We start from the raw sequence: 11,862 nt of genomic DNA on the forward strand, positions 1-11,862 counted from the left end.
AAGTAGTGGCTTAATGAGCGCTGTGTCAACCCGTCCATCGTGTCGAAAATACTTAATTATCCAGTTTCTTCAACGAGGAATTAATGGAACGGATTAAAACGCGCAACGCATGCTATTTCTGTATTCAGAGGATGCATTCGCTGATGCGTGTACTGCAGAACAAGACACTGCAAGATATGTTTAACTTCTGTCTATTAACAATACACTCCGTCCATCAAAACATTTTACGACCACGAAATGGCTCAATCCTCGAGAGACTTGAAAGGTTTTACCGAGTGATTCACAAATGTTATGGGATTGATCAAAAATTCATAGCTTTCATTTAATAGACGTTCCAGGCATTTTTCTTCACACACAATGTTGAATTGCTTAGATCTGGGCTCAGTTTGTTGAAAGTGGTAGTCTTTCACTTCGTTTTAGATAAATTGAACGGCGTAGCGGTAAAGTTGCTGTCAGAACAACCAAAAGCCGCAAAATCTACGAATTACCTTATGAAATACGGACACTTTTAACAGGGGAAACCTAATCCGGGACATCTGAAAAACGGACAAGAAATACATGCACCGATATTCTGACCGGAAGCACAGCACAAAAGATTTAAGGCGAAAAAAGATGCAACACGGGGAAAAATATGTTATGTAAGAAAAATGATACAACAGATATAACGTACACGTACAATATTATTTACGACAACGCACAAACGGAATCACCATAGAAGGAAAAAGCTGACTGATACAAGCACATTGAAGAAAGTCACTTCCAGTTACAATGATTTGTGAAAACAACCCGGACCTTGTCTTCTTCAAGGAAACTGAGCAGACTCTGTTCAGTTATATCTTTTCTTTTTATTGCATCGGAACAGTGGCCGTAGCTGGGATAATCGGCAACATTCTATCCATCGTGGTCCTCTCCAGGGATAAGTCAGAGGCCCACTTAAAGCACCTGCTTCGCGGTCTAGCTCTAGTTGACTGCGTCTTTTTAATCTTCGTGTTGCCGACAAGTGTCCTCCCCAATGGCTACCCACACATTCGAGGTCTGGAGGAATACTACTTCTTCGTGTACCCCTTCTTACTGATCTGGCTGCTCCCGCTAATGTACGCCGGGCAAACGGCGTCAGTGTGGATGGTGGTGATGGTAACGGTAGACCGTTACTTTGCCGTCTGTCGTCCCTTCAGTAAATTTAGGTTCAGCGCAAAGCGTGCTGCTCATGTTCCCTGGGTCGTTTTCCTTGCGGCCGTCATTTACAATATTCCACGGTTCTTTGAACGGTACATAACTGACGTCACGTATGACATCCCGACCTGTGGAAACGTCACGTTCTACCGCGTGCTGTCGACAGAACTTGACACGAGCTTTTATTACAAGTTAATTTACAAGGTCATTCTATACTTTGCTGTTATTCTTGTAGGACCTTTGACTACGTTAACAGTGCTCAACACACTTTTAGTGCTAGCTGTCAGGAAGAATAGAAAAACACGCAAGGAGGTTCTCGGGATTTCGTCATACTCTAAGAGAGATGACGTCACAGTTATGCTTATCAGTGTCGTTTTTGTTTTCATCATATCTCAGCTTCCTGACGTCACTGGGCAGATAAGCACGATCACAGAAAATGAGCAGTCCGATGAAGTCAAAATCGCATTTTCTTACATTTTACACGCGACAAATGGCCTTCTCGTGATCAATTCTTCGGCGAACTTCTTTATTTATTGTATGTTTGGAAGACGGTTTCGCAAACTGGCAACCACAGTGTTGTGTCGATGCAGTGTCACGGTGGAAGACGTGAATTCCAGTAGATTCTCAAGGAAAAGCACAATTTCGTGTAACAACGGTAACAGAAGCATTCAGACCATTTCTAGCCGCGTATGAAGACAATGACAGGAACTTTCTGTGTAATCTTTTTCATGTACAACTTGGGTTGATTTGTTTGAATCTACCACAAAATGTGGTGCATCGTTGTAAAGACGGCAACAAACTATAAATCAACTGGCTTTGTCTTATGATTATGAAGAAAAAAAGAAAATTATAATGAAAAATAGTATTTTATTTAAAACAACAGTGCTCGTATAATGCCTCGTCACAAGGTGGCGATTCGCGTAACTTATAAGTTCTTGCAAAATATCAGATGTGTTTTCCTTTATTTTGAATTTATATGAGGTAAACAGGAATGAATATATTTTAGTGCGTTTGTAGTGAAGAGGAAGGTTCAATTTCATGTGAAAGTCGCAGTTTACAGACAACCGCTGTGTAATTGTATACGGTACACATACTATATTTTGGTTGGAAAAGAAAGGAAGACACTAGAGTCCATTAACTGATGTATTCACACATTTAAAGTACCTGCAATTTATACATGTAAATAATTTATATTTGTATAAATGGACACTTATACTCCACCGTAGGCCCATTTATTTGCCCTTGTTTATTGTTGCAATGAAAACTTTTGTCCTGGTGTACTCCTTTGCCGTTTTAGTGTTCACCATTCCGTCCAGATAGAATAATAATCGTGACAATTATAAACTTTTGTTTGTCAGTCTATTTCACATGATTAGTGTGAAGAGTAATCAGTCAGCTTCAATCACGAATTTCCGAAATTCATTGCTGAATTTTAGTGATTGTCTGCGATGCTTAACATCCAACACAGGCCTGCTTGAAACTACCGGCAAAGATAGATCCTTAGCTGCTGTCGAGGTAGATGCTCCCATTTCTTGTATTTTTAACAAAGACTCAGGGTTTGATCTAATCCCAAACGTCCTGGGCGCTGAGATATCAGGTAATTCCTCCTTGTTGGACTCTCCTATCGGCCGGAGAGACGACCCGGGCCGAGATGGCGCTGCAGGACTGCGCGAACGTGCAACCATGCTTGAAAGTCTGTAGGCGCTATTTTGGTCGTCTGCCACAGTTTTGCCACTTTGGGGGTTATCGCTGTAATTGATCACGTCTACGCGACTGAGAAACGAGGTAGTTCTCCGCGAAAGCTTTGTTAGTTTTTTTCGCCATTTTGTTTTGTACTGCTTGTGACTTGACATAAGCTCTCTAGAACAAAAAATGAAATTTTCAGTGATGCATAAATGTGCCAGTGTCCTATTAATTTGTGACAGAAGAAAAAAATCCGTTCATACCTGGTTCGACTTATTATTTTCTTTACAATAAAAGTCAAATTTACTTAACGATTTTTAATGCTAGGGAGTGTCCTGCACAAATCTCCTACCTATAATCAATCTCTCCGTTGTCATTGGTGTCTATCTCTGCCAGAAGTTCGTCAAGCTGCGCCTCACTGAACGGAATGCCAGCCATCTAAGTATAATATAATACACACACATGTAAAGGGGGGTGCTGCTGTTTTCAAAGTTTTAAAAGGATCAAATCGTTGACCTTTGATTGTGAAATCAAATTTTGTTATGGAATATTATTTCTCTAATTGAGGTGTTTTGGTAAACATTTACGTTGGATGTGTGAAAATGAAAATAGCAAAACTGTAACAAGCCTTAAAGGACAAGCTTTGAAGTACTAAAACTTTCCTTCAATGTCGTCTTTCAAATAAAGGTCAAGAGACAAACAGTTTCAAACTATAAAAGCTGGTTACACGATCATAACTTTCACTTAGTTTTAGTTAGGCAAAGTAATCTTTATGTAGTAAGGAGTAGTAAATCAAATACTGAAACTCGCATGTAAATTGACTGCTCTCTTCGAGAAGAAAGTCTCTCAGTTTACCCGTATCCCTTTCCTAAACTCCTCCGGCGTAATGGCCCAATCTTTGTTGTGGTCAAACTGCGAGAAGAGATCGGTCATCCTCAGTCCACTGTCCCTCACATACATCTGGAGTAGAAACATGGGGTCCACGTGGAAGTCGTCTCTATCGGCCCAGCGTTTGGCAAACACGTCCTCGGAACGCACGAATTCACCGTGGATCACCTTGAAAGACGGGCGCGTGACTCGCAGTTCCTCCTTCAGCGCTAGGAATCGGTAACTTACGGGTATATTCTAAGAGGGAAAATATTGAATTTAATAAATTTATATCGGCTTAAAGTTTTTTTATTATAATTCCATTTAACAAGAAAGAAATGTAGCTGTATAATTCGATTTTTTCTAAAGAACATCGTCAATTATCATATTAGGATGAAGACAACCAAAATCTTCAATTCTTATTTATTAAATTATCTACTTTAAGTCATCGAAAGTCGACTACATGCTACTGTGTGATATTGTATCTTGCATCTTGCACTTCATTCTTAAAGGGATAACAACTGTTCACTTTGGCCAAAAAAAAATTAATTTTTTGGGGGTAAAGGACAATTTCCCATACTTACCAATGATTAATGAATCCTTTCCCGCATTGTCCCTGTTTTTTTTTATAAAAAGTTTGGTTTTTTGTAATATTCTCTTTAGAGATTATTAGAGTGTAGCCATCTGTCATGTGAGGTCATGTGATGTGATGGCAAGCACAAACTCCAGAATAAATGCGTTCTCCGCCGTTTTGGTGGTAAAATAGAATTTATTATATTTCTATGAGTTGTTTACAATGTATTTATTGTGAAATATGGATATCTTACGAACAGTTGTTATCCCTTTAAAGTTTCTTTCAAAAGCTTGTTTAGATATTTGCGAAGCTGGAATTATAGTCCCCTCCTATACTATGTTTGACCATGACTTCTACAATCAAAAACTCTTCCATTTGACAAACAAATGGAAATGTCATAACCAGCCGAAGTACATGGTTTAATATTTCCTTCATTATAAAATCGACAATCGTAAAATTCATTTTTTAAATTGCATATTAAAGACAGACCTTCAGTTCTAAATACCGAATGGCCACAGGCGGGTTGTTCCTGAGAAGACTAAGAAGAAACCAGGCGCCTGCGGTCGTTAAAGGATTAAAGCTCAGCTGAAAAAAAGGCAAAAAACGCATTAACGGCGTTTGCACGAGTTCGATTGTGTGACAAACTAAAACCACTGGTGCAGGGTTAGCCTCTCCGCTTCTTACACGCCTTCCAACGCGTGGTCCCTGCAGGTGCACAGTAATTAGATCTCGGCCCCATTCGACCAGACGTGTGGAGAGTCCATTACAGAGGCGTAGAGATCATTACAGGATTAAGCGGTCTTCCTTTTATGTAGGGTCCTCCATATTTTAGCCTTAGACCAGTTGATAGTCGGACCTTATATTCTGACTGGCCCCTAATACTAGTAAAGTTGTCAGAATGATACATAATGAACCTCTTTCGGGTAAGGAAATGAACAGTTTAGGCCTTCCTGATTAGTAACAAGATTTTGGTCAATACAAGATTGAGAATGCAAAAATAAATATATGTACAGATAGCAATGGTAAGCAACTCTTAGGTGTTTGTCTTACACTGCCAAATAGTGACATTTAAGAAAAAAACTGTGGTTTTATAAAGCCATCGGAGAAGATATTAACTGGCACGTTGCACGCGGTTGTATAAAACGTCTTCTTGGAACACGTTAGTTCAAGAGTCATTTTATCCATGTTTGTCTACATAACCCTCGCTGCCAGCTGTTTGTGAAATGTTTTTACTGAGATCATCGGAGCAAGATGCAATACATGTAACTACACGTTTTTCACATTATTCAACCACTTCTTCTTATCTTTTTCTGCAGTATGAAAGTAGAACTGCACTTACTTTCAGCACTCGCAGGGAAGTGTTTCGCTTTAATCCGTTCATGAGATCCGTTAATCCGTCCATGAAAATCCGGTTATTGGACAGATCTAGCTCCTTCAAGGTCTTATTACACTTCATGGCGTTGCCCATGGCCTTGGCGCCGTCGTCAGAGAATCCGTTCCAAGAAACGTTTAGTACCCTTAGAACCTGGTTAACCTAAGACATGTACTTCGTTATTCAGAGTGTTTGTGTGAACTTTGATGGCACTAATTGAAAAAAGCATTTGTTTACTTTAATATGGCAACCTTGAACTGTTCGATTAAAAGTTGGAATAATACAATATGCCTATCTCTAGTACAGAGAGGATTAGAGTAAAAAAAAATGATTTATATATGAAATTGAGAAAAATGATTAGAACTATAAAACAACAAGATGTTTAGGCTTAAAATGCATAACCATTATACAGGATACCATTGCAATATTGTTTTGAATTTGAAAAAAGCGTTGCTTACTTTTAGTCCATCTGCTAGAGCGATCGCGCCCTTCAATCTGAAATGGTTCCAAGACAAGTCCAGATCTTCTAGGGTATCGTTAACAGCTTCAATGAAATATAGGAAAAATACAGATATATTAATTAATTTATTTATTTAAGAGACGGGTTAATTTATATGGCGCCAATAAGCAATCAGTGTAACAATATATTTGAATGTTATCACTGCGTTATAATTTAGCCAGAACATTTTTTTCTAAAACTCTTCTCTACATAGCTATTCGTCTTTTTGTTAGCACTGTTCACACAAAGACGATCAGCAATGTGTAGAAAAGTGAAATATGTGTATATGCAATACTTTATAATCAGCTTCATTGTTCCCTCTTCTTTATTATATATCTAATCTTCAGAATTTCCCCCGGGTCATATTTCATATTTTCAAAGTTCCCATTTCAACTGTGCTTACATATTGTATTCATTTCTTTTTGGTCTTATTCGGTCTTGCCATGTCGGAAACTTCACATCAATTAACATCACGTGGCATTGTTTAAAAAACGGAATTTGGCATATCACTTGTAAAAATATATGAAAACAGACATATTGTAAAATGCCAAGACCACTGATACTGTATAATACCAGTGTTGATGGCTGACTGTCTTACCCAGTGCTTCTCCAAGTGCATTACCCGCACTTTCACGGAATTCATTGTGAGACATATTAAGCTGTAGCAGTCCGTGATTTTCCTGGAAAGATGAATGACACTTAAAGACGCGTAACTCAGATATCTTCTAAGGATACACGGGTTTTTACTATTGGGTCTCCCGTGGGAATTTAACGCCTGCTAAAATACGATACCATCATAACAGCAGTTAACTGTGGGAAGGCATGAATAACATGAATAGTTCAAGAGACTGTTTCAACGAAAAAATACGAGACGATAAAACCCGATGTCATTAGTTAATCAAAGCCAGCGACATTAGGTCTAGTGATATCATATGACAGCAACTGCTGAAGTTCATGATATTTGATTTCGTCATGCAAAAAGCAGGATAGGGGTAGAAAACAAGACACTTTGACAATTGCACCACGTGTTTTGCTCTTTATAGCGTATGTCAAATAGTTCTCGTTCAAACATTACAGGATTTCACCCGCGCTGTAAAATTTTCGAACTGCCATATTTGTAAAACCAGTCATTTTCACACAATATCAATACAGTAGAATGAATAAAGAATTATTACTATGTAAAGTTAATTTGCCAACAAATTCCCTTTACCTTTAATCCGTCTGTTATATGTCGGACATCAGCGTCTTTAAACCTATTCCCTGCAAGGAAACAACACAGCTGAGAAAAACAAACATACAATGCGAACTTGAGTGCTTCAGTTAAATTCAACTTTGAAATTATTACCTACTGATATGAACCTCTATCAAGAAAAAGGCTACGTTTTTTTGTTGTTGTATGGTTCATGATGTGCTTTGATGAAATCTTAAATCGGTTTTCAATCCATCCAGTGCACCCTGCCCGGAGTGTCAGGGCCACTGTAAAGCTAGCTTGCTAACTATTCAAACGTTTTCATGGGATGGCTTCAAAGTGGGATAGCTTCAGTTTTGCTGATATGGGTTATATATGAAATCAAGATCGAGCTGGCAAAAATGAGATCTAGAACCTAGGGTAGTGCACCCTTTTGTAACCACAAGTAAACAACATTCCCTATGGCTGTATTTTAATTGAATGAAGCTCAACTAACGCATTTCGCACTGTACATAACGTGTTACGGTGAATGTGACGAGAGTGAAAAGGGTAAAGTACGTCATGTCTGTATTTGTAGTAAGTATCCATTACGAAACCATTTGGAGGAGTTTTCTTAGACACACAACTCGTTTTTTTATTCTATATCGCCAATATTTCTAGTACACTTTAGGCTTTAAGTCTATATTATCAGAAACGAAACCACTCCATCAAAAAGTGTAGTTCCCCCGCACTAGCAGTAAATCACAGGGACAGTGTATTAGATGTAAAATTGTAAGTTTGACTTGAAATATTTACATACAACATTTTGTGTTGATAATGCAGAAGGTGCATGACTGAGAAATAATTACTAGGCACTTGTTGAGGACTGTAGAAACTTTTTATCAGTTTTTAACTCACAGGTGGTCGAAAGGGGATAAAGGCCCTTCTGCTAGAATTTGTGTCGATATTCTTACCTGAGATGTCTAGATGCTGGAGAGATCCATTTGAAGACAGGTGCCTCCCCAAGGCTTTGGCACTCGTGATGGTGAGAGCATTGTTCGCAATTTTCTGAATGTAAAAAAGAAAGGGCTGAACATCAGTGCGTTAGCAACTGAAAAACTCTTATAATATGTATACATATTCCATTAGCTATTGAAGAGTCATCTCATAATTAACTTAACTTATTAATTAAATTAACTTAATAATTAAATTAACTTGGGCACAAACAATGCACGTACATGAACATCAGCTGGAATGTACAACAGATATGGAATGTTGGATGTGATTTGAATTCTATAAGATACTTTAATTAATTTAAACCCCCTGTCGGTCAAAAAAAACGTACCAATGTGGAAACATAAACATTCTCCTGTAGTGCCTCTAAGAGATATGTCACGCCCTGGTCGCCTATGCAGTTGTTTGTGATATCTATCTCTGTCACATGAGTTACTGTCTAAGAAAATGCATCAGCAAATTGAAATTAACTTGAAATTAAACGTTTGTGAAGTTGTATGAAATAAATTCTATACTATTCATACGTTTTTGGTGAGTGTTTACATTTTTACCGAAGCAGGGCACAGTATGATTGAATCAAAGCAATTCGTCAGAGCTGAAATTTACAAAATAAAAAACGATAAACATAGCGGTGATCTTCTAAAAAGCCATAGGGAGAAGCATCAGAGGTGTACCTCCTGTACGCAACGGGGGCATTTTAGACAATGTCTTACTGGGGGTAATATGGCTGCACGCTCCAAGCATACCAGTTGCTTTGTGGTTAATCATTTTAATATAAAACCCAATATTACCAGCAACACCACGGCCACTGGCTTGACCTGCCTTGGTCCCAGCGCTCTGTCTGTTAGGTCCAGTTTCTGCAAGCCCTGGTCCTCCAACTGTCTGGTGATGGACGAGTATGGCGTCAGACCGCCCTGGTGACACGCTTGGACGTACAATGAGGCAGAATCTCCGGTGACACGTCCACGCGATCGTTTTGATGGTTCTGGAAGGTATATGGAGCAAATACGTCTGATGACAAACTTATGAATGGAATATTTGTTAATGGTAGGGGCACACGAAACCAAAGAATAAGCAATAACAACAAGGATTGGGCGAAAATGATACAGTTTGGATGAAACTAGGACAAATTGAACAGTTCAGCTGGTTTTCTCTCCTATCATAGGAAGACCCTGAAAAAAAGAATAGATTAAAATAATTGAACAACAGACCTGGCCCAAATGGCTTCTGTGCTTACGGGTTGATCAATATTTCCTGAGAAAACAAAGGACACCGCCTGACGCACAAGTCAGGTTTTTGCAGGGTGGCAGTATTTTTTAAGTTGCTTAGTGTCTGATCATTTAACACTGAGAGCCAAAGGTTTGTCTCTCCATAAATACCAACAGATCAATGCATCTTTCTTTTTTGCAACGTAAAAGAAAATGAAATGCACTTTATATGCAATTGTAAATGTTGGGCATTTCTGGGCAGATACTGCCGACTGGTAAAATATAAACTGACTGCAAAACCTTAAAACGACAACAACAAAATATTACATAAATAGAAAAGGTCGTCTTCATTTACTAGCTATATTTCATGATTCTAAACGCCGGACGCCGCAGAGTAACTAGTCACCAGCCCCTGCTGTTACCATAGCAACAACAGGACAACAGCCATATTCATGTAATTAACTAAAATTTCCCCAAAGTCTCATTCAAGAAACGGACTGTAGGCACTTAGCATTGTCCACAAAATGCCCATTAAATCCGGTAGCTAAGAACATATAGATAGATTTTGTACCACAGTTGTACACTTCAATACACAAAATACAAAATATGTCAAAATGACATTTTACATCTTTAATATTCTTTGATCATTGTTTGTTTTATAATAAATACAACATGAATACTTACCTGTAATTTCGAGATCACTCTCATCGCTATCAGAATATCCATCAGTCATAGTAAGCAGTGTTACGTAGAGAGATAATGAACCACCAGCTTCGTAAGGATCAAGTTTTCTGTTAGTCCGAGAACCCCTGACAAATACATAAACATAAATTGCGACGTATCGGATGTGTATGATACTATTAAGCTTATTCTGCTCTTAAGATTTACGATGGTTTTTGTGTCAAGGGCCCCGGCGTAGGTTGGCCGATATATATTTCAACATTACATCAAACAAACGAACGTGGATGGACTTGAGGGAAATTTGGACATTGCACAAAATAGTAGAATAAAAATATTTGATTGTTATATAATTTTGAATAATGACATTCTTATCAAATTGTATTCAAAGAGTATTCGACATCACAATTTAAATCGTTTCAGACTATTAACATGTATCTTGTTTCTTTTAATTATTAATTATCATTTATTAAAATTAATACATATTTTGATAAACAATGACAGTATCTTACCTGAGAAGAGAAAACGTAACTCTATCTTCCTCGCTGTCAGGTGTTGAAGTTTGAAACCACAGCCTTACCGCGTCCAACAAATTAATAACACCTGAATTCTGAGTGGTAACCATGGTCGATACTTCATGTTTATTTTATAACTACAATGAACCCCTCACCTTTATGATACGGCATTATATGAACATCCACAAATTACCCTCAATCTACGACGTTTTAATGCGTGTCTATGGTCCCAAGGGGTCGATCGGTCATATATATATACTGGTACAGACGTAATAAATGGCTCAAACTCAGCTAATGGCGTGCATGTGCTAGACTCTGGAGATAAGGAGAGTGTGCCTCATTTTAAAAACTTTAAAATTATCCTTTTACTTTTGTAGTAGTAGTAGTAGTAGTAGTAGTGGTGGTGGTGGTGGTGGTGGTGGGAGTGGTGGTACGGATAGAAGTAGTATATATCTTAGGCGATATTGAGGGTAGACCGGACCCTATTTTTTCCAGAACTAGGATGGTGGATTGAACCTGATTTTTACCGAAAAAGGATGAAAAAGTAGAAACACAATCCCTCATAGTTAAGGGAAAGGCATCCGCCTCTTGAAGCACGATACAACGAGCCGCTTGTAATAATTCTGATAGAATATGAAAACATGAATATGAAAATATGTTACATTGTGACACGAATTTAAAGAAAGCTCATCGTTGTAGTCCTCAGTGACAATATTTTAATTTGCAGCATATCCAGGAATATTCTGTGAAAGAGACTCGCAGTAAAAAGACGTGAGAAGTCCCACTGACAGTGATAGTGCACATCATTCTCTTCGCCTTCCTATACAGATTTCCTGTCAGATTCAAAATGAAGCGCATGTATATTTTCGCATTCTGCCCATTAAAAGCAGGCAGCCCCCCTCCCCCCCCCCCTCCCGCCCATTACTAAAGCGATGAATATTCTTTATGGTCTATTCAAGCGCGCGAAATGTCATGCTCCTCTCGTAGATCAAAGTCGCCATATATAAAATGCTCTCATTGTGCTACATAACGGTGCCATAAGACGTATTAATGTGAATGTGCACCAGATCTGGGTCTATTACATGTTATTTTACGACGAGAAGACCATAGA

At 38.4% G+C, this 11,862-nt stretch overlaps 2 protein-coding genes across 2 annotated transcripts; one reads left to right on the plus strand and one right to left on the minus strand.

The window, feature by feature from the left end:
* Positions 1 to 164: 164 nt before the first annotated feature.
* Positions 165 to 2,051, plus strand: LOC106157599 (FMRFamide receptor-like). Its single transcript, XM_087007143.1, has one exon. It carries the CDS (start codon positions 769 to 771, stop codon positions 1,864 to 1,866), a length of 1,098 nt encoding a protein of 365 aa, XP_086863269.1. The 5' UTR covers positions 165 to 768; the 3' UTR covers positions 1,867 to 2,051.
* Positions 2,034 to 11,179, minus strand: LOC106157600 (uncharacterized). The gene is made up of 13 exons (XM_013533306.2): positions 10,749 to 11,179; positions 10,243 to 10,367; positions 9,142 to 9,335; positions 8,682 to 8,789; positions 8,311 to 8,404; positions 7,379 to 7,428; positions 6,767 to 6,848; positions 6,128 to 6,213; positions 5,637 to 5,831; positions 4,787 to 4,882; positions 3,712 to 3,981; positions 3,209 to 3,294; positions 2,034 to 3,033 (listed from the first exon to the last, which is right to left on the minus strand). Exons 1-13 carry the CDS (start codon positions 10,859 to 10,861, stop codon positions 2,562 to 2,564), a joined length of 1,971 nt encoding a protein of 656 aa, XP_013388760.2. The 5' UTR covers positions 10,862 to 11,179; the 3' UTR covers positions 2,034 to 2,561.
* Positions 11,180 to 11,862: the final 683 nt, after the last annotated feature.

The sequence above is a fragment of the Lingula anatina genome, chromosome 2 (assembly GCF_051362555.1).
Source record: "Lingula anatina isolate TDL-2025a chromosome 2, LinAna3.0, whole genome shotgun sequence".
NCBI classification, from domain to species: domain Eukaryota; kingdom Metazoa; phylum Brachiopoda; class Lingulata; order Lingulida; family Lingulidae; genus Lingula; species Lingula anatina.

Bases quoted from the DNA above. Each gene is read 5' to 3' on its own strand.
- LOC106157599 (XM_087007143.1), top strand. From the start codon at position 769: ATGATTTGTGAAAACAACCCGGACCTTGTCTTCTTCAAGGAAACTGAG.
- LOC106157600 (XM_013533306.2), bottom strand. From the start codon at position 10,861: ATGGTTACCACTCAGAATTCAGGTGTTATTAATTTGTTGGACGCGGTA. The intron at 5,832-6,127 runs GTAAGCAACGCT...TACATGTCTTAG, and splicing joins CTCTAGCAGATGGACTAAAA to GTTAACCAGGTTCTAAGGGT. The intron at 3,982-4,786 runs GTCTGTCTTTAA...TTTCCCTCTTAG, and splicing joins TTCGGTATTTAGAACTGAAG to AATATACCCGTAAGTTACCG.